The sequence below is a fragment of the Oncorhynchus mykiss genome, chromosome 10, assembly GCF_013265735.2.
Source record: "Oncorhynchus mykiss isolate Arlee chromosome 10, USDA_OmykA_1.1, whole genome shotgun sequence".
NCBI classification, from domain to species: Eukaryota; Metazoa; Chordata; class Actinopteri; order Salmoniformes; family Salmonidae; genus Oncorhynchus; species Oncorhynchus mykiss.
In genome coordinates this window covers 71,407,276-71,435,265 of record NC_048574.1, presented here as the reverse complement: position 1 = coordinate 71,435,265, position 27,990 = coordinate 71,407,276, and the positions used below count along the sequence as shown (strand labels likewise).

Sequence of the window (27,990 nt, the reverse complement as noted above, 5' to 3'; positions counted from 1 at the left end):
TTAACCTATATTCAACAATAAATATCCATAGTCTGGAATACCTCCCTATGTTGTCAGTCTTGATTGTTTAATAACTGCATTATTGTGCAGGTGGCTGGAGCACCACAAAGGACACATTTGTGTGGGTAGAACCATCATTGGATCTGATAGGACAGGATCTAGTTAGAAAACAAGTGGTTTTTCGTGGTAAGACCATGTGTGCATTTTATCCTCAGACTTTTCAACATGGACTTTGATATTAATCAGTGTGCTCAGTTTAGGTTACACTTTCTTGATGGTACCAGAGGCCTATGTTAACTTCTTGATTTTATACACAAAAAAATGTAAATGTACTTTTCCTTTGATATTTAAGTGATCAATATTATGCCGGGGATTACACTGACAATGATATTGTATTCCTGATAACATACAGAGGATTCTGCAGAGTTCAATCAGCTCTGGTATGCTGATAGTAATGACCAAGTGAGAGGAGCCAGCACCCCCCTCTGCTTTAAAACCCCAAAACACAGACTACTGCCTGGAAAACAACCAGTTGGTCATCACAACACAGGAACAATACAATCCACAATATCTCAAATCCAAAGATTGTGTTTTGAAGACCATGCGTGAACTACTTGTCTTTAAAAGGCAGCACTCTCTGTTGGGATTGATGATGTTCCTCACAAGAACATATTAGCTAAAATGATCCATAGGAGAGGATATGTACATGACATGATGTGTGTTTCTGAATCTAGGAACAGGTAGAGTAAAGTGAGAGAGAGAAAGAAGAGCTGGTCATGGAGATAGAGCAACTGAAAGAGCAACATGAGACTCTGAGAAGTGTCCTGAAGGAGCAACAGCAAGAGATTGATCGCCTCAAGGTTTGTTTTCAAGTTGTTTGTTCCAACAGCAGCTTCTTTCTCAAGCTGATCTCAGATCATTTTGTATTATTCTGTAGGTTAATCCGACAAACACTCTTTTTACTGTATGTTACGTTTTGCATGGTATGTATTCATTTGTGGAAGTCCATCACTCATTTAGTTTGATATGTTATGAATTACAATTCGTATTAAATGTTAAGAATTTGCAAAACGTGCAAAATGTTACGACTGAAAAATGTACAATATGTTACAAATTTGCAAAACGTATGATATTTTATGAATTATAGATAGATGGCTAACGTTAGCTAGCTGGCTAATATTAGCTCGGCTATAGGTTAGGGTTAAGTTTAGGAGTTAGATTAAAGGGTTAAGGTTAGGGGAAGGGTTAGCTAAAAGGTTTAAGGTTAGGGGAAGGGTTAGCTAAAAGGTTTAAGGTTAGGGGAAGGGTTAGCTAAAAGGTTTAAGGTTAGGGGAAGGGTTGGCTAAAAGGTTTAAGGTTAGGAAGTCCAAGGAGAAGTCTGGGGGGAAGAGGAGCAGGAGCCTCAGCGTGGAGATCATCTTTGAGGGCAGCTCCTCGGAGCAAACCAGGAAGCACCAGAAGAAGAAGAAGAAGCACAAGAAGAAGGGCAAGAGGCACAGGAGCAAAGAGCGCACAGGGTCCAGGAAACACTCGCCCACTGTCATCACCATAGACAGCGACAGTGACCAACATACTGCCGAAGGCGCTAACGATGCTAACCACACCTGCCCGGTAAGCAGCAGCACAAGCAACAGCGTGCTAGCGCCTAGCACAACCACCACCACAGGCAACCCTGCAGACTCTGGCCTGCTGGAGTCCATGTTACAAGACTGGGAACAGCAGATTCCACCTGTGGGTCTGGACAGTGGAGTGCTGGAGGCCAAGCCTCCTATAAATGTTGCTGCTGCTTCTGACACACCCACACATAGTGAGGGGGTTCTGTCCCAATCTGCCTCTGCGGATGAGGCGAACTCTCATAGCCCTTCAAATGACAACACAAGTCATTTTTTGGAAGAATCATAATGCTGGCCTCGGTGGGTAGGAAGACATTTAATTTACCTTTAAAAGTTAGTTTTACACCTCACTATGTAGGATATTATATGTACTGTTCTGCCAAAAGGTGCTCTTTCATTTGGGATGTGCCACTTTGCTGTATGAGGTTAAAAAAAAGGGGGGTCAAAGATTGGGTTTTATTTGTCTTATTTACAGTGACTGTCTGTAAGGCCTACATTTAAAAAGTATTTGTATAAAATACTTCAACTAATTTCTTATCAGTCATTCATTTCTATGCATCATTCTCAGGGATAACATGGGCAATAAAGCTGATGTAGCTTGTACCGTTGTGTTGAAACCAAACACCTTGTCTACCTGCTGTTCTTGTAATCTGATGGAAAACTGCTCTTAATACTGGCCAATAAATCAATATGGGAATGGGAAAGACTGTTGTTGTAACTGTGGAGTTGTAAATAGTAATAAATGTTTCAAAACTGAAATCAACAGCTGATATGACCTCCTGAATAAGTCAGCATTGGCCAGTGGCTCGTCGTTGGAGGCCACATATGTAATGGTTACTGCCTGAGTGGGTATCGTTTCATGTGGATGGCATGAGAGTTCTAGAACCTTACAGATGCTACTACGATTAAGATGCTAACACGTTACTGAAGCTGATTCTAGTGTGATAAAGGAACATCAACTTGCCAGTGGTGCAATAACAAAATTCTTGAAAGTAAGAAGTATCATAATGTCCCCATTAGATTAGGCTTATCTGAGTGGGCACGGTTGCTTTTCATTTGAGATTTGATAAAAATGATGCTAAACTGTTGGGACAAGACAACAGTGACGATTTTAGCATGTAAATCTTGGTGGGGCAAACTCAAAATATATGTTTTTAGATGCATGCCAGCAAAGACGCAACACTAAACAATACATGAATTGCCCTATAACGGTGACAAGTGTTGCCCACAAACTGTTAAGGCCTACATAAAGCTGTCCCAACAGCAGAGCTTTCTTTCCAGCACAATGGAGTGAATCCTTTGGGATTGTCTGGCAGCGAAACAGAGAATTGCTTGGCGAGTTCATGTTCCCATGGGATATCGGTTACTGCTAAGGAGTACTGTCTGCATTGATAGCTGTGCTTGCTGTGGACCATGTGAGGAAAACCTGCACGGAACTGCCATACTTCGCTGAGGGAATATCTATAAGTAGTGAGTAACCACAACGGTGGGGTGCTTGTTTTGTTTTTTTTTTGCTCCAACGCGCCCCAACGGGTTAAGTAAGCTTGAAATAATTTGGACATGGGTTGTGCATGAATCATTGGGGTTTATTATTTTATTTTTATTTTGATGTGGTGCTTTGAAAATGTAATAATACACATCTTGAACCTTATGTATGTTGTCTTGGTGGAGTCATTTATCGTTTCAATTTAATTGAATGCATGGCTTTGACACTGCCTGGGTGTCAATGCAAACCTATAATCATTCCATCTGAAGTTAATACCCTAGTTGTCATCACCCTAGATAGTTTACAATAGGGATTCTTATTGGAAATGTCCTTCTCACCTAACATCCGAGATATTCTATGTAAGGTAATATCGTGAAAGTCAAATTCGAACCCGGTGAGAGGGTTACATTTGTTTTTGCTAAAATGTGGTTCTCACCTTCCTTGAATGACGGGTCGCCACTGCAAGACTAGACCAGGAAACGAAACCTAAATAGGTAAGATTGGCCTGCAGTCAGGAATTGAAACCTAGGCGCTAGGTTTCCTAAGCATACGGAGTATTCCTGCATTTGTCTTGCAGCAGCAGGTAAGAACGGTCTCATCTGTTTTTCAGGACACGGTAACTTATTACTGGACACGTGGCTATCAAACAACCCCTGTTTACTTACTAAATAAGTCTTTACATGATCGTGTTATAATGCTAGTGTAATAATTCAGCATATTTTGAAATATTATTCAGCCATAACAATTTAGTGTAACAGTTTCAGCCTTAGGAATTTTAATTATGTTAACTTACAAATTGTAATTGCAATGTGTGTACTTATATTACAGCTCATTTCAGCAGAGGTGTATTTAACAGCAGTTTGGTTACTATGGATGTTAACCCTGATTCCCCATACTACATCAACTTGCTTGACAGCAAGTCTCATCCTGAAGATCACAGAGAATATGTGATGTTTCATGGCTGCTCAAAAGAGGGCGCAGAGTTGATTAAGAGGGACGGCTTCAAACCATCAAGTGCAGATAGAATGCTTGGTGCTGGTGTTTATGTTAGTCGGGACATCCGAAAAGCCTGTAAATACCCTCTTGATGTTCCTGACTCTGAGAAAAGAGTACTAAAAGTCAGAGTGAATGTCGGCAGGGTTAAGGTCATAGACAGGCAGAACCACACCATGCAGAAGACATGGCACACTGTGCATGGCTTTGACACTGCCTGGGTTCCTCCTAATGTTGGCATGGTACTGTGTAACCAGGAGGAGGACTGTGTCTATGACCCAAAGAGAATCAAAGTAATCGAGGTCATGAAGGTTACTGAAGATAACTTGTAAGTATGAAAAAGACTGCACTCTTTTCAAGAAACCTAAAGGGATAATCAACCCCAACCCATGAATTATTGTGATTGACAGTGTTAAACTGATAAATAACACTAATATGTGAAAACAGTATTTTTTTGTGAACAAATGTTTCATTTTGTCGTTATAACAAGGTTGGTAGCAACATATGAAAATCGTTGTAGAAATCCGTTGCAGCTCAAGTCAACTACAAAATCCACCGTGCAATGCTATTTCTTTGGGCAGCTGGCTAGCTAGAAAACGTCGCTACACACAATACTACCAAAGGTTTGTAAAACTAACCCAAGATAGACCAGAGCCTGTCGTTTCCAATGGAAGCAAACGAATCATAGTGGGCAGAAAAATCAAGGTGGGCAGAGCCAAGCACGAGCTAGAGATTTCCTAAGGCGCGTTCTAGCATTGATTTGCATATTTACATTAGGGAACGCCTACTCTGAAGTGTCCGTGTGCAATAACTAAATTCGCCCTTTCGCTCCTAAATATTTTCGAAACTTCGGCAAAAGGTAAAGTCTACTAAACTTAGTCCACTATGTTGTTACAGGGTGTAGGTTTGGAAACAGTAAACTGTATTGAGTTGAAATGTTTAATCGATGACAAAATGTGTAGAATGTCGTCCAAAATCCATCTCGCTCAATCTTGTCCCACTGCCGGGGACTGGGCTTCCTCTCTTCACCATATTTGGCAGTGAGTGGAAACCAACCGAACGCTTCACATTTGTTTTTGAACCTTTATTTAACTAAGCAAGTCAGTTAAGCACAAATTCTTATGTACAATTACAGCCAAACCCGGACGACGCTGGGCCAATTGTGCACCGCCCTATTGGACTCCCAATCACACATGTGATACAACCTGGACTCAAACCAGTCGTAGACCACTGCGCCACTCCGGAGCATGTATACATCCAGTGAAATATCTGACTCATTCTTCTATCTGTGATCATACGAAAGTCCATATCAGCGTGTAATGTAGCTAGCTGTAAAAATCGACTAAACAAACTGCACTGTTAATTTAGTCTCTCACCCAGTTCAATTTGCAGTTCATTTCTGTCCAGAGCAGTGCAGAGTACGTTGCTATGGCAACAACGGCTGTTTCCCACAGACACACGCAGAAAAAAAGAGTTAAATAATTTGGTACACTTTTTAGATTGAGCACATCTAAGTGAATTATATACTTTGTCATGAGGATATAGACTAGTATGCCATATCATCTATAGGATAATTTGGTGATCTGGAGTGCAGGTAATTGTTTTAAAAGCGTTATGAAATGTTAGTGTCTATCTGCAGTGAGGAGAACCATATGATGCGTTCCTACACGATTTCCTGATTTCACAGAAGGACCACTTAGAATTATTTTTTTTAACCCACTGATAAAACATAGGCTTTCACCAAATTGACATGAGTTTCATAATTTTTATTTCTGTGGGTGGATTATCCCTTTAAAGATAAAATATCTTAGAATTTGAAATAATGTACATAGGCCTACTGAATCCAATATACTTTATACAAAATGGTCTCCCTGTCTTACAGATCTCAGTATGATCATCTACAGAGTGGAGTCTCCCCTGAGGACAGCCACGTCTATGTGATGTATCATGGAACATCAAAACAGATTGCTGTGGATATACAGAGAAATGGATTCAAACCTTCCAAAGATGGCATGCTTGGTGCCGGTGTCTACCTCAGTCGAGACATTCGAAAAGTCATTAGATACCCCCTCAACACCCCATTGATGACCATTCCTGACTCTGATAGGATGGTTCTGAAAGTAAAGGTGGATGTAGGCAGAGTTAAGGTGATAAAAAGGCAGAGACACCCCATGCAGAAGACCTGGCACACTGAGCATGGCTTTGACACTGCCTGGGTACCACCTAATGTTGGCATGGTGCCGAGCAACCAAGAGGAGGACTGTGTCTACGACCCAAAGAGAATCAAAGTGTTGGCAATGCTGAAAGTGCCCAACTTAAAGAAGTAAGTGATATTGAGCCACATTCACCTATAACAACTAGACAAAAGTAGTACTATGCTGGCAGACATATAAAGCAATCATTAATAATTTTCCAAGAAAGGCTTGAAAGAGTTATTGATACCAGCACATACGCTATGCTTACCTCTCTTTATGCAGGTTTTGATTGAGACATTTTGTATTGAATTCTCTTTCCCCAGTGTAAACCCATGGTTGAACAATCCACTGCAAAACTGATGGTGTTCTGCATTCAGAGGGAGCATCAACTCATGGTCATCAGAAGAGGATGGTGTTGGGTTCACCTAGGGGTCATGATTGGGGCTGTACCAAATGATTGATGTATTACAATAATTGATTATGCTAATGTTGTATTAATAGAAGGGGAGGGGTTATAAGACCCCTCCCTCTTTACATTTATAGGGTCCTAGACTACAGATTAACAATATATTTACACATTGAGATTTTAATGCTCTCTCTCTTATTTATTTATTTATATATACATATAAAGAGACCCCTCTGAGACAAAACTCTGCAGGGGAGTGTAGGAGATAAGACTACACAGACATTCTACTATAAATCAACTTGGACATATTTACTGCTAAGCTTTTAGATAACACACTAAAAGCATTGTTTATATAGCTTTGTAGGCATGGTTTTGGTCTCATGAGTAAAAGGTAATGACGTAGGCAGTGACATCACTAAAGGCTGGACTTCGGGTTTGATAAAGTAACATGGGACCTTTTTGTTTGATGCAGAACTTACTGGGAAACATGCGTGCTATGTTCCTGATTGTCAACTTATGTCTGCAATTGCATTAATAAAGGTTTTTGAATGATTTTAATTTAAAGATATTGTCATAATGCTAATTTCACCAATGATTGACAAGGAACAAGGAAACGAACCCTAACATTTGGCGAGCTTGCCAGGAGTGAGTGTCACCCGGTTGGTGGAGATTCCACACCATGGTGCCAGAGCTCATAGGAAGAAGATGCTATATTTCACAATGGGCCTAATGATGATTTGACATGGCAATCTATATGCAATCAATCATATGACCTTATCATATCAAATATTTTTGAAATACAATCAATCATATTTCCTTTATGTCAATAATACATGTTTATCAATGATCATATGTTGTTTAACAAAATATATCTTCCTATAATAAATCTATAACAATTAAGTTATTTGGTAAATATGTTCTCAACTCTTTTTTTAACTGCACTGTTGGTTAAGGGCTTGGTAAGCTGCTCTGACAGCTGATACTTAAAGTTAGTGAGGGAGATATGAGTCTCCAGCTTCAGTGATTTTTGCAATTCGTTCCAGTCATTAGCAGCAGAGAACTGGAAGGAAAGGTGGCCGAAGGAGGAGTTGGCTTTGGGGGTGACCAGTGAAATACACAGAAGTGGGAAGTTTACATACACTTAGGTTGGAGTCATTAAAACTAGTTTTTCAACCACTCCACAAATTTCTTGTTGAACCAACTATAGTTTTGGCAAGTCGGTTAGTACATCTACTTTGTGCATGACACAAGTAATTTTTCCAACAATTGTTTACAGAGAGATTATTTCACTTATAATTCACTGTTATCACAATTCCAGTGGGTCAGAAGTTTACATACACTAAGTTGACTGTGCCTTTAAACAGCTTTGAAAATTCCAGAAAAGGATGTCATGGCTTTAGAAGCTTCTGATAGGCTAATTGACATAATTTGAGTCAATTGGATGTGTACCTGTGGATGTATTTCAAGACCTACCTTCAAACTCAGTGCCTCTTTGCTTGACATCATGGGAAAATCAAAAGAAATCAGCCAAGACCTCAGAAAAAAAGATTGTAGATCTCCACAAGTCTGGATCATCCTTGGGAGCAATTTCCAAACGCCTGAAGGTACCACGTTCATCTGTACAAACAATAGGTACGCAAGTATAAACACCATGGGACCCCGCAGCCGCCATACCGTTCAGGAAGGAGCAAGGAGGCCTACAAACCTGACTCAGTTACACCAGCTCAGTCAGGAGGAATGGGCCAAAATTCACCCAACTTATTGTGGGAAGCTTGTGGAAGGCCACCTGACACGTTTGAACCAAGTTAAACAATTTAAAGGCAATGCTACCAAATACTAATTGAGTGAATGTTAACTTCTGACCCACTGGGAATGTGATGAAAGAAATAAAAGCTGAAATAAATGATTCTCTACTATTATTCTGACATTTCACATTCTTAAAATAAAGTGGTGATCATAACGGACCTAAAACAGGGAATTTTTACTAGGATTAAATGTCAGGAATTGTGAAAACTGAGTTTAAATGTATTTGGCTAAGGTGTATGTAAACTTCCGACTTCAACTGTATGTAGTGTTATGTAAATGAACAGGATCCCAATTTATTTTACCACATCCAAAATTGTGAACCTGTGACTTCACACATACATCATATAGCATGATACAGAGTCATACAATGTAGTATATTATCACACTAATGCTGGTGGGAGTCATATCATGTATTATATACCTGCTGGAGCGCGTGCTGCGGGTGGGTGCTGCTATGGTGACCAATGAGCTGAGATAAGGGCTTTACCTAGAAAAGACTTATAGATGACTTGGAGCCAGTGGGTTTGGCAACGAATATGAAGCGAGGGCCAGCCAACGAGAGCATACAGGTCGCAGTGGTGGGTAGTATATGGGGCTTTGGTGACAAAACGGATGGCACTGTGATAGACTGCATCCAGTTTGCTGAGTAGAGTGTTGGAGACTATTTTGTAAATTACATCGCCAAAGTCAAGGATCGGTAGGATAGTCAGTTTTATGAGGCTATGTTTGGCAGCATTAGATAAGGATGCTTTGTTGCGAAATAGGAAGCCGATTCTAGATTTTCATTTTGGATTGGAGATGCTTAATGTGAGTATGGAAGGATTGTTTACAGTCTATCTATCCAGACACCTACAGTTGAAGTCGGAAGTTTACATACACCTTAGCCAAATAAATATAAAAATCAGTTTTTCACAATTTCTGACATGATGCTGCCACCCCCGTGCTTCACGGTTGGGATGGTGTTCTTCGGCTTGCAAGCCTCCCCCTTTTTCCTCCAAACATAACAATGGTCATTATGGCCAAACAGTTCTATTTTTGTTTCATCAGACCAGAGGACATTTCTTCAAAAAGTACGACCTTTGTCCCCATGTGCAGTTGCGAACCGTAGTCTGGCTTTTTTATGGCGGTTTTCGAGCTCTGGCTTCTTCCTTGGTGAGCGGCCTTTCAGGTTATGTTTGATATAGAACTTGTTTACTGTGGATATAGATACTTTTGTACCAGTTTCCTCCAGCATCTTCAGAAGGTCCTTTGTTCTTGTTCTGGGATTGATTTGCACTAAAGTATGTTGATCTCTAGGAGACAGAACACGTCTCCTTCCTGAGTGTATGAATTTACGCAGCAGGTTAGTATCATTAAAGTAGAAGTTTAGGAAACTGAGGTTAAGGTTAGGAAAATGGTTAGTGTTTTGAGGAGGTGAGGAGAGAGACTTTGAGTATGCTTTTCGCATGGTTTGTTCAAGACAATTGAGAACTCTGAAAAAACGAGCTCAGACTGGGATGTCGGTGATCTTCGGGCGGAGAAGTTGGAGAGCTAAAACGCTGCAGTCATTTCTAGATGTGATACAGTTTGTCAATTTGACTTAAAAAAGAAGGAATTGGGGTGCATTTTGCAACCCCAACCCTAACACTTTTCCTAACCTTAATTATCCTAACCTGCTGCTTAAATTCTCCTAAACCTGCTATGATAAGGGAATTTTGACAAAAGCTGTATCCCTTCTAGACAAAAATCGGTTGATGGCCGAATTTCCGACTTCTAATTCTGAGTTGGATGACGGTTCAAAATGATTTCCCAGTTGGAGCGCGTTTTTTCCTAGTTCCCAGTTGTCTTGAACGCACTGAAGTCGGAGATTTCCTAGTTTCGAGTTCCAGGTTGTCTTGAACAAACCAAGTCGCCTAGCCTATTCCGATCTGACGTTTGAGTTGCGAGTGCTACACTGCACTGAGTTGGCAGTGGCAGTCCAAACTTCATGTAAGGTTAAGCATTTAAATAATTTATTTGAGCTAAACAGCATAACACATTTGATCGTAATAATGACAGAATTGCGTTTACTTTCATAGTCGTTTTCTCTCAGTGTTTTTTATTTGTGGCCTTGTACCTGCAGTAAATGTTAATGGCTTGATTAGGCTAAACATAATAAAACAATTCCGAATAAGGTATTGAGTTAGAATTGTATGCCTGACAATCTTATAAACGTCCAAACGCCTTCTGCAAACAATTTGGACTATGTTAAATATGAGAGCCAGGTCGGTAGGAAACCTATAAATTACACAACACATTACAAATGAAAGTCAAACTTAGGTTTTGCGAACATAACACAAAGTAAATAGGGTTGGACATAACATACTAAAAACACCAGAAAATCACCGGTCTGTTCCAAAGTATTTCCCCGCATAATAGAGAGATATAGGCTACAGTATGTGATCGTATACACAAGTAGGCAAGGTTTGAAATTATAATGTTTAAGTAAAATATTATATCGGATCCTGTCAATTTTCAGTATACAAATTATTTGAGATCATGTTCCGGCCCCCTGACCAAAAATCGGCCCGCGACTGAATCTAGTTTATGATTCCTGACCTAGGTCATTTTTGTTATTTTTGTTATTTTTTTATTTCACCTTTATTTAACCAGGTAGGCTAGTTGAGAACAAGTTCTCATTTGTAACTGCGACCTGGCCAAGATAAAGCATAGCAGTGTGAACAGACAACACAGAGTTACACATGGAGTAAACAATTAACAAGTCAATAACACAGTAGAAAAAAAGAGAGAGTCTATATACATTGTGTGCAAAAGGCATGAGGAGGTAGGCGAATAATTACAATTTTGAAGATTAACACTGGAGTGATAAATGAACAGATGGTCATGTACAGGTAGAGATATTGGTGTGCAGAAAATAAAATAAATAAAAACAGTATGGGGATGAGGTAGGTAAAATTGGGTGGACTATTTACCGATAGACTATGTACAGCTGCAGCGATCGGTTAGCTGCTCAGATAGCAGATGTTGGTGAGGGAGATAAAAGTCTCCAACTTCAGCGATTTTTGCAATTTGTTCCAGTCACAGGCAGCAGAGAACTGGAACGAAAGGCGGCCAAATGAGGTGTTGGCTTTAGGGATGATCAGTGAGATGCACCTGCTGGAGCGCGTGCTACGGGTGGATGCTGCCATCGTGACCAGTGAACTGAGATTAGGCGGAGCTTTACCTAGCATGGACTTGTAGATGACCTGGAGCCAGTGGGTCTGGCGGCGAATATGTAGCGAGGGCCAGCCGACTAGAGCATACAGGTCGCAGTGGTGGGTGGTATAAGGTGCTTTAGTAACAAAACGGAATGCACTGTGATAAACTGCATCCAGTTTGCTGAGTAGAGTATTGGAAGCTATTTTGTAGATGACATCGCCAAAGTCGAGGATCAGTAGGATAGTCAGTTTTACTAGGGTAAGTTTGGCGGTGAAGGAGGCTTTGTTGCGGAATAGAAAGCCGACTCTAGATTTGATTTTAGATTGGAGATGTTTGATATCAGTCTGGAAGGAGAGTTTACAGTCTAGCCAGACACCTAGGTACTTATAGATGTCCACATATTCTAGGTCGGAACCATCTAGGGTGGCGATGCTAGTCGGGCGTGCGGGTGCAGGCAGCGAATGGTTGAAAAGCATGCATTTGGTTTTACTAGCATTTAAGAGCAGTTGGAGGCCAGGGAAGGAGTGTTGTATGGCATTGAAGCTCGTTTGGAGGTTAGATAGCACAGTGTCCAAGGACGGGCCGGAAGTATACAGAATGGTGTCGTCTGCGTAGAGGTGGATCAGGGAGATTGTAGGACTGCCGGGGTGTTAAGCACATCCCAGTTTAGGTCACCTAACAGAACCAACTCTGAAGCTAGATGGGGGGCGATCAATTCACAAATGGTGTCCAGGGCACAGCTGGGAGCTGAGGGGGGTCGGTAGCAGGCGGCAACAGTGAGAGACTTATTTCTGGAGAGAGTAATTTTTTAAATTAGTAGTTCGAACTGTTTGGGTATGGACCTGGAAAGTATGACATTACTTTGCAGGCTATCTCTGCAGTAGACTGTACTCCTCCCCTTTGGCAGTTCTATCTTGACGGAAAATGTTATAGTTGGGTATGGAAATCTCCAAATTTTTGGTGGCCTTCCTGAGCCAGGATTCAGACACGTCAAGGACATCAGGGTTAGCAGAGTGTGCTAAAGCAGTGAGTAAAACAAACTTAGGAAGGAGGCTTCTGATGTTGACATGCATGAAACCAAGGCTTTTTCGACACAGAAGTCAACAAATGAGGGTGCCTGGGGACATGCAGGGCCTGGGTTTACCTCCACATCACCCGCAGAACAGAGGAGGAGTAGTATGAGGGTGCGGCTAAAGGCTATCAAAACTGGTCGCCTAGAGCGTTGGGGACAAATAATAAAAGGAGCAGATTTCTGGGCATGCTAGAATATATTCAGGGCATAATGTGCAGATTCAGGGGTATGGTGGGGTGCGGGTACAGTGGAGGTAATCCCAGGCACTGGGTGATGATAAGAGAGGTTGTATCTCTGGACATGCTGGTTGTAATGGGTGGGACAAAGGAGGTATCAGAGGTATGAAGAGTGGAACTAGGGGCTCCATTGTAAACTAAAACAATGATTACTAACCTGAACAACAGTATACAAGGCATATTGACATTTGAGAGAGACATACAGCGAGGCATACAGTAATCGCAGGTTACTAGTACATCAGAATGCTAATTACATTTTTATGTAATATAAAATTGTTGGCCTTCTAAACAACCGACCCATGGACCATGTGTGCTGCCAGAGAAGAGATATAGCCTAAGGGTTCAGTTAACAACTTAAATTAATGGTAATTGTTAAATAGCTATTGAAATGTGAAAATGTTGATTTGTCACTATGTTGACGGTCCCTAACTGCTGTTGGTGGACATAAGGAAAACTACAGGCGAATTTCCATTGAATATCTAATTTGAAACTGTCTTTACCTCGGTTGTTTAGTTCAACCTTTAAAAAATGTATGAGCATCTTGGCCTGCTTGTTTTCATTTAGCTATATTTCCCATTTCAGAGGTCAATGGAAAGCGCCGAAAGTGCAGGCACATGTTTCCCACTCATACGCACTGAATGCTGCGGGTGATTTGCTGCTACTCTCTGACAGCAACCATCAAACCGAACCCCAGAGACTGGGCTTGGGTATTCAAGATTAGATTATATACCTTTTGACATGAATATTCACATGTGATCTGTTTCATCTGACATTATGAAATGGATTGTTTTAACCTATATTCAATAATAAATATCCATAGTCAGGGAGGTATTCCAATGTTGTCAGTCATGATTGTTTAATAACTGCATTATTGTGCAGGTGAGCTGGAGCACCATAAAGGACACATTTGTGTGTGATAAGAGATACAAGTATTATGCACAGAATTATAGATATACTTCTCCTTGATGCAACCACTGTGTCAGATTTCAAAAAAACTTTACAGAAAAAGCACACCATGCAATAATCTGAGTACAGCGCTCAGGTAACAAAACAAGCCAAACAGATATCCTCCATGTTGTGGAGTCAACATTAGTCAGAAATAGCATTATAAATATTCACTTACCTTTGATGATCTTCATCAGAATGCACTCCCAGGAATCCCAGTTCCACAATAAATGTTTGATTTGTTTGATAAAGTCCATAATTTATGTCCAAATTCCTTTTTTGTTCGCGCATTTAGCCCAGTAATCAAAATTCATGAGGCGCGATCACTAGGTGCAGACGAAAAGTCAAAAAGTTTTGTTACAGTCCGTAGAAACATGTCTTTAGGATGTTTTTAACATAAATCTTCAATAATGTTCCAACCGGAGAATTCCTTTGTCTTTAGAATTGCAATGGTACGCAAGCTACCTCTTTCATGAACGTACGTGGTCAGCTCATGGCACTCTGGGAGAGACCTTACTCAATCCCCTCTCATTCGCCCCCACTTCACAGTAAAATACTTAAACAAGGGTCTAAAGACTGTTGACATCTAGTGGAAGCCATAAGAAGTACAATATGACCCCATAGACACTGTGTATTAAATAGGCAATGAGTTGAAAAACTACAAACCTCAGATTTCCCACTTCCTGGTTCGATTTTTCTCAGGTTTTCGCCTGCCATATGAGTTCTGTTATACTCACAGACATCATTCAAACAGTTTTAGAAACTTCAGAGTGTTTTCTATCCAATACTACTAATAATAGTAGTTCATCCGAACGGGAAAATGCTGCCCCTAAAAGGTTTAAGGTTAGGGGAAGGGTTAGCTAAAAGGTTTAAGGTTAGGGGAAGGATTAGCTAAAAGGTTTAAGGTTAGGGGAAGGGTTAGCTGCAAAGTAACTAAAAAGTAGTAAGTAGTTGAAACATTTCTAATTAGCTAAAATGCTAAAGTTATCTGTGATGAGATTTGAACTCACAACCTTTGGGTTGCTAGACATTGCTAGACGTTCGCATTATACTCCCACCCGACCAACAACCCTACTTTCATTTTTTGTCATAAGTAACCATCTGTAATATATCATACTAATTTGAGTGTCCTGGATTTACATTAACTATGTTACGTGTAGTCTATGAGACCAGGCTGCCTTTCTAGACCCTAGTCATGTGTCAGAATGGAAATGAGAATGTATGTTTTATATACTACAGTACTACTACAACTAATTATCATTAGTAGTAAAACATAAAATACAATCTGACAGCTGTAGGCTCTACACTATACAGCTGAATACCATCAATGCTTTTCAAGGGTTTCTCTCTGCTTGTCTCATTTATAACTGTTTCTTTCCATGAATGGCTGCAGTCTCTGACATCTATTCATGAAAAATATTTGGTGAATATAGTGTCAAAACATGTGACAGATATATGTACTGTACACCATACATCTTTTCCAATATATCTTCTACTCTTTATTCCACTTTCCCTGTTTCCTTGTCGTGTATCTAACTTGCTATATCTTGCGACAAATCACTGCAGTCTCTGACCACTATTCCTGAGAAATATGAACAAGCACTACAACAGTCTCTTTCATACTTACATGGTCTTTTTGTTTACTTTCATGACCTCCATGACTTTGATTCTCTTTGGGTCGTAGACACAGTTCTCCTGTCGGTTGCTTTCTACCATATCGACTCCTGGTGGAACCCAGGCGGTGTCATATCCATGCTCGGTATGCCAGGTCTTCTGCATGGGGTGATCCTGCTGGTCTATGATCTTAACCTTCCTACATCCACTCTGACTTTTAGTACTCTTCTCTTAGAGTTGGAAACACCAAGAGGGTATTTACAGGCTTTTTGAATGTCCCGTGTAACATAAACACCAGCACCAAGCATGCTGATATCTGCTTTTGATAGTATGAAGCCATTCTTCTCAATCAGCTCTGCAGCCTCTACTGAGGTGCCATGGAACATATGTTCGTTGATCCTCAGGATGTTCCGGTGTCGAGAAAGTCTCTAAGTATGGAGAGTTTGGTTTCATTTTCCTCAGGCAAGCCCTAGTCAACATGATGATTCTAGCTGTGAGAACCTTGCAAAATATGCTTTTATACAAACTTCTGCAATCCTGTAGTAACGATTTAGATCTCCTACAGGTCCTTCAGAAAATATTCATACCTCTTGACTTATTATATATTTTGTTGTGTTACAGCCTGAATTCAAAAATTCTCACCCATCTACACACACAATACGCCATAATGACAAAGTGAAAACATGTTTTAGACCAGGAAACGAAACCTAAATAGGTAAGATTGGCCTGCAGTCAGGAATTGAAACCTAAGCGCTAGGTTTCCTAAGCATACAGCGTATTCCTGCATTTGTCTGGCAGCAGCAGGTAAGAACGGTCTCATCTGTTTTTCGAGACATGTTAACATATTACTGGACACTTGGCTATCAAACAACCCCTGTTTACTTACTAAATAAGTCTTTACATGATCGTGTTATAATGCTAGTGTAATAATTCAGCATATTTTGAAATATTATTCAGCCATAACAATTTAGTGTAACAGTTTCAGCCTTAGGAATTTTAATTATGTTAACTTACAAATTGTAATTGCAATGTATGTACTTATATTACAGCTCATTTCAGCAGAGGTGTATTTAACAACGGTTTGGTTACTATGGATGTTAACCCTGATTCCCCATACTACATCAACTTGCTTGACAGCAAGTCTCATCCTGAAGATCACAGAGAATATGTGATGTTTCATGGCTGCTCAAAAGAGGGTGCAGAGTTGATTAAAAGGGAACCCCAGAGACTGGGCTTGGGTATTCAAGATTAGATTATATACCTTTTGTCATGAATATTCATCTGTGATCTGTTTCATCTGACATTATGATATGGATTGTTTTAACCCATATTCAACACATAAATATCCATAGTCTGGAATACCTCCCTATGTTGTCAGTCTTGATGCAGTTTAATAACTGCATTATTGTGCAGGTGGGCTGGAGCACCACAAAGGACACATTTGTGTGGGTAGAACCATCATTGGATCTGATAGGACAGGATCTAGTTAGAAAACAAGTGGTTTTTCGTGGTAAGACCATGTGTGCATTTTATCCTCAGACTTTTCAACTAACATGGACTTTGATATTAATCAGTGTGCTCAGTTTAGGTTACACTTTCTTGATGGTACCAGTAGGCCTATGTTAACTTCTTGATTTTATACACAAAAAAATGTAAATGTACTTTTCCTTTGATATTTAAGTGATCAATATTATGCCGGGGATTACACTGACAATGATATTCTATTCCTGATAACATACAGAGGATTCTACAGAGTTCTATCAGCTCTGGTATGCTGATAGTAATGACCAAGTGAGAGGAGCCAGCACCCCCCTCTGCTTTAAAACCCCAAAACACAGACTACTGCCTGGAAAACAACCAGTTGGTCATCACAACACAGGAACAATACAATCCACAATATCTCAAATCCAAAGATTGTGTTTTGAAGACCATGCGTGAACTACTTGTCTTTAAAAGGCAGCACTCTCTGTTGGGATTGATGATGTTCCTCACAAGAACATATTAGCTAAAATGATCCATAGGAGAGGATATGTACATGATGTGTGTTTCTGAATCTAGGAACAGGTAGAGTAAAGTGAGAGAGAGAAAGAAGAGCTGGTCATGGAGATAGAGCAACTGAAAGAGCAACATGAGACTCTGAGAAGTGTCCTGAAGGAGCAACAGCAAGAGATTGATCCCCTCAAGGTTTGTTTTCAAGTTGTTTGTTCCAACAGCAGCTTCTTTCTCAAGCTGATCTCAGATCATTTTGTATTATTCTGTAGGTTAATCCGACAAACACTCTTTTTACTGTATGTTACGTTTTGCATGGTATGTATTCATTTGTGGAAGTCCATCACTCATTTAGTTTGATATGTTATGAATTACAATTCGTATTAAATGTTAAGAATTTGCAAAACGTGCAAAATGTTACGACTGAAAAATGTACAATATGTTACAAATTTGCAAAACGTATGATATTTTACGAATTATAGATAGGTGGCTAACGTTAGCTAGCTGGCTAATATTAGCTTGGCTATAGGTTAGGGTTAAGTTTAGGAGTTAGATTAAAGGGTTAAGGTTAGGGGAAGGGTTAGCTAAAAGGTTTAAGGTTAGGGGAAGGGTTAGCTAAAAGGTTTAAGGTTAGGGGAAGGGTTAGCTAAAAGGTTTAAGGTTAGGGGAAGGGTTAGCTAAAAGGTTTAAGGTTAGGGGAAGGATTAGCTAAAAGGTTTAAGGTTAGGGGAAGGGTTAGCTGCAAAGTAACTAAAAAGTAGTAAGTAGTTGAAACGTTTCTAATTAGCTATAATGCTAAAGTTATCTGTGATGAGATTTGAACTCACAAGCTTTGGGTTGCTAGACATTGCTAGACGTTCGCATTATACTCCCACCCCAACCAACAACCCTACTTTAATTTTTTTGTCTAGAGTAACCATCTGTCTGGTCGTAATATATCATACTAATTTGAGTGTCCTGGATTTACATTAACTATGTTACGTGTAGTCTATGAGACCAGGCTGCCTTTCTAGACCCTAGTCTTGTGTCAGAATGGAAATGAGAATATATGTTTTATATATATGTACTACCAGTACTACTACAACTAATTATCATTGGTAGTAAAAAATAAAATACAATCTGACAGCTGTAGGCTCTACACTATACAGCTGAATACCATCAATGCTTTTCAATGGTTTCTCTCTGCTTGTCTTGTTTCTAACTGTTTCTTTCCATGAATGGCTGCAGTCTCTGACATCTATTCATGAAAAATATGAACAAGCATTGATCAAGATCCAACAGCTGAAGAAGGAGCAAGAGGAGTTGAAAGGGAAGGTTGAGGTCCAAAGTGTGGAGATTGCACAGTGAGTCATTCTTGTCTGAAGCAATCCATTCAATGCATGGGAACATAGCGTTCTAGTCCAACACCTTTCCAGTCATATCATGATATCATGCTGCCTTGGTGCCCTAGTGTACCAATGTGGTTCCTCATGCCCCCGTGTCTGTGTAAACAGGCTGACCCCAAGGCTCAAATCTGAGCAGGAGAACCGCAGACTGAAGGATTACATTCAACTTCTACAGGTCAGCACACTCAGCAGAGTAATCAATGAGAGTGAATGCTTTTAACACACATACGCTCTTTAAAAGACTAGTTGACTAATTCATTCAACGTCATGGAATCTGCAGGAGGCTCGGACACAGTTGCACCAGGAGCGGCAGGCTTCCAACAACACCCGCAGACGTGCAGAGAAAGCCGAGAGGGAACTGGAGGAGGTCTATGAGCGCATGGAGAGCACTTCCATGACGTCTGCTCAGATCAAGCAGAAGAGCAGCAAACTAGAGGTGCATTTATATTTTTAAAAAAATGTATTTTACTCTCCTTTTTCTCCCTTATTTTGATCTTGTCTCATCGCTGCAACTCCCCAACGGGCTCGGGAGAGGCGAAGGTCGAGTCATACGTCCTCCGAAACATGACCCGCCTTACCTCGCTCATTAACAACCATCAGCTTAACCCGGAAGCCAGCCACACCAATGTATCGGAGGAAACACTGTTCAACTGGCGACTGGGGTCAGCCTGCAGGCTCCCGGGCCGGCACAAGGAGTCGCTAGAGCACGATGAGCCAAGTAAAGCCCCCCCCGGCCAAACCCTCCCCTGACCTGGACAACGGCCGGTTGTGTTCAGGGTTGGGGAATAACGGATTACTTGTAGAGGATTACATGTAGAGGATTACAAAACCTGTAACTGTAATCCGTTACATTACCAGCAAAAATATTGTAATCAGATTACAGATACATTTGAGGATTACATCGAGGATTACTTTTAGATTCAGAAAGGATGTTTGTGGAAAAAAAATCTGTTTTCTCAATGACAAAATAGGTGCAAATTTAAGTTTGTTCCACCTCAGCGAGTCTGACCACAAGTCAGAGACGACTATGATGACACGCCAAAGGTGTTTGATGGATTGCGGGAAAAGAGCAGGAATAGGCTTTTGTAGGCTACAGTCCAAGCTATGTCTTGGTGCCAATGCTGTCGGCATCCAAAGATTATCCAACTTGAATAAACTCTTGGAGGTAAGGATGACATCAGTGTTGTAGCCTATGGACGATACGGATACCACCTATTATTGATATTTACATAGCGCATTGATGTGAATCACACTGCTGCTCTCTCATTTAGCTATTTGCACCTTACTGATTGTGGTTGTTGTGGATGTCTGGTCACAAATTTAAATGTGTATTTGAACCTAATAATGGTTGAATTCAAGAGGTTTAAGGTGCCTATCAATCACAGTTCACTAGACAGCCAGTGAAAAATGCGCTCTTGCAACAGTTGCATAGTGCAGATCCAAGCCTATGGAATAAAAGTGGGGCTTGTATTGCTCAATCTAATTCATGCTGATAAACAAAGAGAAATCCATAGACCTAATGGGCACATGCTCAAACTTTCAAATTTTTGATAGACTTAAATGGGTAATCAGTAGTTGTTACATCCATTTTTGGACGTATATATATATACAGTGGATATATATATATATATATATATATATATATATATATATATATCCACTGATTCTTGAAGAATATAACTTATAAATCCCCCATGAGCTTAGTTCAACTGTTACACTCCATGGGAACCCAAAATATTCCAATGTTTGTAAACATTGTAAATGTAAACAAACACTGTGTAGCCTCATGACAAGGTTAAAATAAAAATATATATCGTGGATGGTCAGTCCTTGGATACGTAGCTCTGTCTATTCATCCAAGAGTGGTTACATTTCTCCAGGCCCATCCCTCAGCTTTTTTACCAAAACAGAGGCGGGGTGGCGGTTTTGTTATTGTTTCATCAGTGGATGTGCCTTTTAAACAGCTGCATATTATCAAGATATCAAAGGGTATAACATTTATTGGAATGACTGGAATTCTAATATACTTTGGTTTTTAATGTAAAGATATCATTTAATTGAATTATTATATGTAGTAGAAAGCGATGGGTTAGAAGAAGCCTACATAACCAACCCATAAAGTAACATTTAACATCTGTATATGGCCAGCTATGTAAACTTTAACATTGATTTATCCTTCAATAGATGTTGTTTAATTGGTAAGATACATTTTTGTCTTCTTCTAATGCCTCTTAAGGGGAAAGTAATCTAAAAGTAATGGAATGTAATTAGATTATGTTACTGAGTTTGGGTAATCCAAAAGTGATGTTACTGATTACAATTTTGGACAGGTAACTAACAGATTACATTCAGAAAGTAACCTAACCAACCCTGGTTGTGGGACAGCCCGGGAATGAACCCGGGTCTGTAGTAACACCTCTAGCACAGCAATAGAGTGCCTTAGACGGCTGCGCAACTCAGGAGGCCTAAACTAGAAGTGCTTTAAGGATATCTTAGACACTATTGAATTTTCCGATCCACCAAATGGATATGATTTTTGTTCATCAATATGTTGTTTGTTCTGTGAAGTTAGTCCACCTGTAAATGAATAGAGAACACACTAACCTTATTCTCTTGGCTGATCACGAGTTGCCTGTTCTCTCCTCCCAGATGCAACTTTTAGAGTTACGCAGAATCATTGAGGAGAAAGAAAACATAGCAGAGATGGCTAAAGTAGAAAATGAGGAGTTGTCCAGAGAAAATCAGGTGATTGCTATGAATTTGCTACTATTTACTAGTCATTCAATTTTGTAATTGTTTTTACTGTAGAGTTGGTGATGTTTTCTCATCATGGAGTTTTCCACTGTATTCTGTCAGGACCTCAGAAGAGATATTGAGAGACTTCGCAAGGAGTTCACTGACCTCCAGACTGTGTCCTTGGAGCCTCCCAGCCCTTATGGCTCTCCAGCTGACCCCACCCCTACTGAGGAGCAGCAGCTAGATGTAATATCTGAGACCCCAGGTAATCTCAATTCTCCAGCTGTTGGAAAGCCTCACCTTAATATTCCTGAATCAGAAATGAACGCCACTTGGGCCTCATGAACACTCTTTCTTGAAAAATAACAAAACGTGTTCAATTCTGACATATGATTTCATTTGCAGACACTGCTCCAAACTCCGAGGAGGTATGTAGAGTCATTCCTATGGTATAAATCTGGGGTCCCCAATTACATTCAACCCAATTGTTCTTTGAGCGGATGGTCAGGAAGCCAGAACATAGTTGTAAATCATTTGTACACTTCAAATTGACCTAAAGAATCTCAAACAGATAAAGTATTTGACAAAAACAGAATAATTTCAAACCTTGATTACATGGGGATACGATCACATATATCTATTTATACGTGGGAATAGTTGGGAACAGATTTCCTAAATTAAAATCACTTTGGGCTGATTTCCTGATTTCCTTCTTTTAAAGTCTGTTATGTGTGTTTGTGTTCTTTTTGTGGCTCATAAAAATCCTGGCGCGCCTATAGGGGAACCCTGTGGTTATACATGGTATAAATGCAGTTTACACGTTTACAACAAGATACACTAGTGATTTGGGATCAAAGGGTTGATTTCACAATGGTTTATGCACCATCATTTCTGTACTACACTATAGTTAACTATCCATCTATCTGGTATTACCACTTACAGAGCCTTCAGAAAGTATTCACACCCCTTCACTTACAGAGCCTTCAGAAAGTATTCACACCCCTTCACTTACAGAGCCTTCAGAAAGTATTCACACCCCTTCACTTGCAGAGCCTTCAGAAAGTATTCACACCCCTTCACTTACAGAGCCTTCAGACAGTATTCACACCCCTTCACTTACAGAGCCTTCAGAAAGTATTCACACCCCTTCACTTACAGAGCCTTCAGAAAGTATTCACACCCCTTCACTTACAGAGCCTTCAGAAAGTATTCACACCCCTTCACTTACAGAGCCTTCAGACAGTATTCACACCCCTTCACTTACAGAGCCTTCAGAAAGTATTCACACCCCTTCACTTACAGAGCCTTCAGAAAGTATTCACACCCCTTCACTTACAGAGCCTTCAGAAAGTATTCACACCCCTTCACTTACAGAGCCTTCAGACAGTATTCACACCCCTTCACTTACAGAGCCTTCAGAAAGTATTCACACCCCTTCACTTACAGAGCCTTCAGAAAGTATTCACACCCCTTCACTTACAGAGCCTTCAGAAAGTATTCACACCCCTTCACTTACAGAGCCTTCAGAAAGTATTCACACCCCTTCACTTACAGAGCCTTCAGAAAGTATTCACACCCCTTCACTTACAGAGCCTTCAGAAAGTATTCACACCCCTTCACTTACAGAGCCTTCAGAAAGTATTCACACCCCTTCACTTACAGAGCCTTCAGAAAGTATTCACACCCCTTCACTTGCAGAGCCTTCAGAAAGTATTCACACCCCTTCACTTACAGAGCCTTCAGAAAGTATTCACACCCCTTCACTTACAGAGCCTTCAGAAAGTATTCACACCCCTTCACTTACAGAGCCTTCAGAAAGTATTCACACCCCTTCACTTACAGAGCCTTCAGAAAGTATTCACACCCCTTCACTTACAGAGCCTTCAGAAAGTATTCACACCCCTTCACTTAGAGAGCCTTCAGAAAGTATTCACACCCCTTCACTTACAGAGCCTTCAGAAAGTATTCACACCCCTTCACTTACAGAGCCTTCAGAAAGTATTCACACCCCTTCACTTACAGAGCCTTCAGAAAGTATTCACACCCCTTCACTTACAGAGCCTTCAGAATGTATTCACACCCCTTCACTTACAGAGCCTTCAGAAAGTATTCACACCCCTTCACTTACAGAGCCTTCAGAAAGTATTCACACCCCTTCACTTACAGAGCCTTCAGAAAGTATTCACACCCCTTCACTTACAGAGCCTTCAGAAAGTATTCACACCCCTTCACTTACAGAGCCTTCAGAAAGTATTCACACCCCTTCACTTACAGAGCCTTCAGACAGTATTCACACCCCTTCACTTACAGAGCCTTCAGAAAGTATTCACACCCCTTCACTTACAGAGCCTTCAGACAGTATTCACACCCCTTCACTTAGAGAGCCTTCAGAAAGTATTCACACCCCTTCACTTACAGAGCCTTCAGAAAGTATTCACACCCCTTCACTTACAGAGCCTTCAGAAAGTATTCACACCCCTTCACTTGCAGAGCCTTCAGAAAGTATTCACACCCCTTCACTTACAGAGCCTTCAGAAAGTATTCACACCCCTTCACTTACAGAGCCTTCAGAAAGTATTCACACCCCTTCACTTACAGAGCCTTCAGAAAGTATTCACACCCCTTCACTTACAGAGCCTTCAGAAAGTATTCACACCCCTTCACTTAGAGAGCCTTCAGAAAGTATTCACACCCCTTCACTTACAGAGCCTTCAGAAAGTATTCACACCCCTTCACTTACAGAGCCTTCAGAAAGTATTCACACCCCTTCACTTACAGAGCCTTCAGAAAGTATTCACACCCCTTCACTTACATAACCTTCAGAATGTATTCACACCCCTTCACTTACAGAGCCTTCAGAAAGTATTCACACCCCTTCACTTACAGAGCCTTCAGAAAGTATTCACACCCCTTCACTTACAGAGCCTTCAGAAAGTATTCACACCCCTTCACTTACAGAGCCTTCAGAAAGTATTCACACCCCTTCACTTACAGAGCCTTCAGAAAGTATTCACACCCCTTCACTTACAGAGCCTTCAGACAGTATTCACACCCCTTCACTTACAGAGCCTTCAGAAAGTATTCACACCCCTTCACTTACAGAGCCTTCAGAAAGTATTCACACCCCTTCACTTACAGAGCCTTCAGACAGTATTCACACCCCTTCACTTAGAGAGCCTTCAGAAAGTATTCACACCCCTTCACTTACAGAGCCTTCAGAAAGTATTCACACCCCTTCACTTACAGAGCCTTCAGAAAGTATTCACACCCCTTCACTTACAGAGCCTTCAGAAAGTATTCACACCCCTTCACTTACAGAGCCTTCAGAAAGTATTCACACCCCTTCACTTACAGAGCCTTCAGAAAGTATTCACACCCCTTCACTTACAGAGCCTTCAGAAAGTATTCACACCCCTTCACTTACAGAGCCTTCAGAAAGTATTCACACCCCTTCACTTACAGAGCCTTCAGAAAGTATTCACACCCCTTCACTTACAGAGCCTTCAGAAAGTATTCACACCCCTTCACTTTGTACACATTTTGTTTTGTTACAACCTGTATTTAAAATGGATTATATTGAGATTTTGTTCCACTGGCCTACACACAATATACCCCATAATGTCAAAGTAACTTGTTTAACAAATTAGTTAAAAATGAAAAGCTGAAATGTTTTGAGTCAGTAAGTATTCAAGCCCTTTGTTATGTCAAGCCTAAATAAGTTCAGGAGTAAAAATGTGCTTTACAAGTCACGTAAAAAGTTGCATGGACTCACTCTGCGTGCAATAACAGTGTTTAACATGATTTTTGAATGACTACCTCATCTCTGTACCCCACACATACAAGTATATATGTAAGGTCCCTCAGTCAAGCAGTGAATTTCAAACAGGCTCAACCACAAAGACCAGGGAAGTTTTTCAATGCCTCGCAACGAAGGGCACCCACTGGTAGATGGGTAAAAAGAAAAGCAGACATTGAATATCCCTTTGTGCATGTTGAAGTTATTAATTACACTTTGGATGCATCCAGTCACTAGAAAGATACAGGCATCCTTTCTATCTCAGTTACCGGAGAGGAAGGAAACTGCTCAGGGATCTCACCATGAGGCCAATGGTGACTTTGATATTATTACCACTTAAGACCTGTACCTGTCCCATAGTTGTCCTTGCAGTGTCGTCACTGCCATGAGTGGTTCCCTGGCATCACCCAGGATGAGCTGGGGCTGCATGAGGACAGCCACAGACTGTGTCCCTACTGCACCCTCATCTGTGACGGAGTGGAGCAGACTATATTTGAAGACCACATCTTCAGCCATGAGGTGTAGAGATGCCACATCCTCACAACCATTTATACAGAGAGTTGCTGAGAGTAGACTAAATCTGATACTCTACTGAATATATTCCCAGGAGTTCACTGACCTCCAGGCTGCTCCAGTGTCCATGGAGCATCCCAGCCCTTATGGCTCTCCAACTGACCTCACCCCCACTGAGGAGCAGCAGCTAGATGTACTATCTGCCTGTCTACTCTCTGGGAACCACTATGAGACCCCAGGTAATCTCAATTCTCCAGTTGTTGGAAAGTCTCACCTAAATATTCCTGAATGAGAAATGAACGCCACGTGCCTCACGGACACTCCTCCTTGAAAAATAACAAAACATGTTCAATTATGATTGACATATGATTCTGTTTGCAGAAACTGCTCCAAACTCCCAGGAGGAAGAGGTATGTAGAGTCATTCCTATGGTATAAATCAGGGGTGTCAAACTCACTTCCTGGAGGACCGTGTGTCTCCTGGTTTTGTTATTTACTTTAAATTACTGACCAATTGAATACCTAGACAATCAGGTGAGGGGGATGTGTTACTAAGGGAGGAGTGAAACCCCGCTGGTACTCGGCCCTCGAGGACTGGAGTTTGACATCCCTGGTATACATCACGTGTCAAACTCATTCCACGGAGGGCCGAGTGTCTGTGGGTTTTCGCTCCTCCATTTTACTTGATTGATGAATTAAGGTCACTGATTAGTAAGGAACTCCCCTCACCTGGTTGTCTAGGTCTTAACTGAAAGGAAAAAACCAAAAGCCGTTGACACGGGCCCCTCCATGGAATGAGTTGGACACCCCTGATATACATGGTATAAATGCAGTTTACACGTTTACAACAAGATACACTAGTGATTTGGGATCAAAGGGTTGATTTCACAATGGTTTATGCACCATCATTTCTGTACTACACTATAGTTAACTATCCATCTATCGGATGTTACCACCTAAGACATGTGCCTGTCCCATAGTTGTCCTTGGAGTGTCGTCACTGCCATGAGTGGTTCCCTGGCATCACCCAGGATGAGCTGAGGCTGCATGAGGACAGCCACAGACTGTGCCCCTACTGCACCCTCATCTGTGACGGAGTGGAGCAGACTATATTTGAAGACCACGTCTTCAGCCATGAGGTGTAGAGATGCCACATCCTCACAACCATTTATACAGAGAGTTGCTGAGAGTAGACTAAATCTGATACTCTATGGATGATGCTCCTAACAACCCATCATACAGAGAGTTGCTGAGAGTAGACTAAAGATGATACTCTACGGATGATGCACCTAACAACCCATCATACAGAGAGTTGCTGAGAGTAGACTAAATCTGATACTCTACGGATGATGTTCCTAACAACCCATCATACAGAGAGTTGCTGAGAGTAGACTAAAGATGATACTCTACGGATGATGCTCCTAACAACCCATCATACAGAGAGTTGCTGAGAGTAGACTAAATCTGAAACTCTACGGATGATGTTCCTAACAACCCATCATACAGAGAGTTGCTGAGAGTAGACTAAAGATGATACTCTACGGATGATGCTCCTAACAACCCATCATACAGAGAGTTGCTGAGAGTAGACTAAAGATAATACTCTACGGATGATGCTCCTTAACAACCCATCATACAGAGAGTTGCTGAGAGTAGACTAAAGATAATACTCTACGGATGATGTTCCTAACAACCCATCATACAGAGAGTTGCTGAGAGTAGACTAAATCTGAAACTCTACGGATGATGTTCCTAACAACCCATCATACAGAGAGTTGCTGAGAGTAGACTAAAGATGATACTCTACGGATGATGCTCCTAACAACCCATCATACAGAGAGTTGCTGAGAGTAGACTAAATCTGAAACTCTACGGATGATGTTCCTAACAACCCATCATACAGAGAGTTGCTGAGAGTAGACTAAAGATGATACTCTACGGATGATGTTCCTAACAACCCATCATACAGAGAGTTGCTGAGAGTAGACTAAATCTCATACTCTACGGATGATGTTCCTAACAACCCATC

The 27,990-nt window shown here is 40.9% G+C and overlaps 2 protein-coding genes across 2 annotated transcripts; both read left to right on the top strand.

The window, feature by feature from the left end:
* On the top strand, positions 1-27,990 carry LOC110497179 (calcium-binding and coiled-coil domain-containing protein 2-like). Its single transcript, XM_036933850.1, has 12 exons — positions 1-186; positions 413-860; positions 18,760-18,875; positions 19,026-19,092; positions 19,198-19,353; positions 21,567-21,662; positions 21,774-21,918; positions 22,059-22,081; positions 25,810-25,968; positions 26,057-26,201; positions 26,344-26,372; positions 26,942-27,990. Exons 2-12 carry the CDS (start codon positions 777-779, stop codon positions 27,104-27,106), a joined length of 1,185 nt encoding a protein of 394 aa, XP_036789745.1. The 5' UTR covers positions 1-186; positions 413-776; the 3' UTR covers positions 27,107-27,990.
* LOC110497173 lies at positions 3,547-7,257 on the top strand. The gene is made up of 4 exons (XM_021573147.2): positions 3,547-3,682; positions 3,928-4,420; positions 5,975-6,415; positions 6,611-7,257. The coding sequence occupies exons 2-4, from the start codon at positions 3,969-3,971 to the stop codon at positions 6,645-6,647; spliced, it is 930 nt and encodes a 309-aa protein (XP_021428822.1). The 5' UTR covers positions 3,547-3,682; positions 3,928-3,968; the 3' UTR covers positions 6,648-7,257.

What these genes read in the sequence shown, in the direction of transcription:
- LOC110497179 (XM_036933850.1), top strand. Translation starts at nt 777, where the DNA reads ATGGAGATAGAGCAACTGAAAGAGCAACATGAGACTCTGAGAAGTGTC. An exon ending in CAAAGTGTGGAGATTGCACA is followed by an intron (nt 18,876 to 19,025) that starts GTGAGTCATTCT and finishes CTGTGTAAACAG; the next exon opens with GCTGACCCCAAGGCTCAAAT. An exon ending in ACCACATCTTCAGCCATGAG is followed by an intron (nt 25,969 to 26,056) that starts GTGTAGAGATGC and finishes ATATATTCCCAG; the next exon opens with GAGTTCACTGACCTCCAGGC.
- LOC110497173 (XM_021573147.2), top strand. Translation starts at nt 3,969, where the DNA reads ATGGATGTTAACCCTGATTCCCCATACTACATCAACTTGCTTGACAGC. An exon ending in AAGGTTACTGAAGATAACTT is followed by an intron (nt 4,421 to 5,974) that starts GTAAGTATGAAA and finishes CCTGTCTTACAG; the next exon opens with ATCTCAGTATGATCATCTAC. An exon ending in AAAGTGCCCAACTTAAAGAA is followed by an intron (nt 6,416 to 6,610) that starts GTAAGTGATATT and finishes CTCTTTCCCCAG; the next exon opens with TGTAAACCCATGGTTGAACA.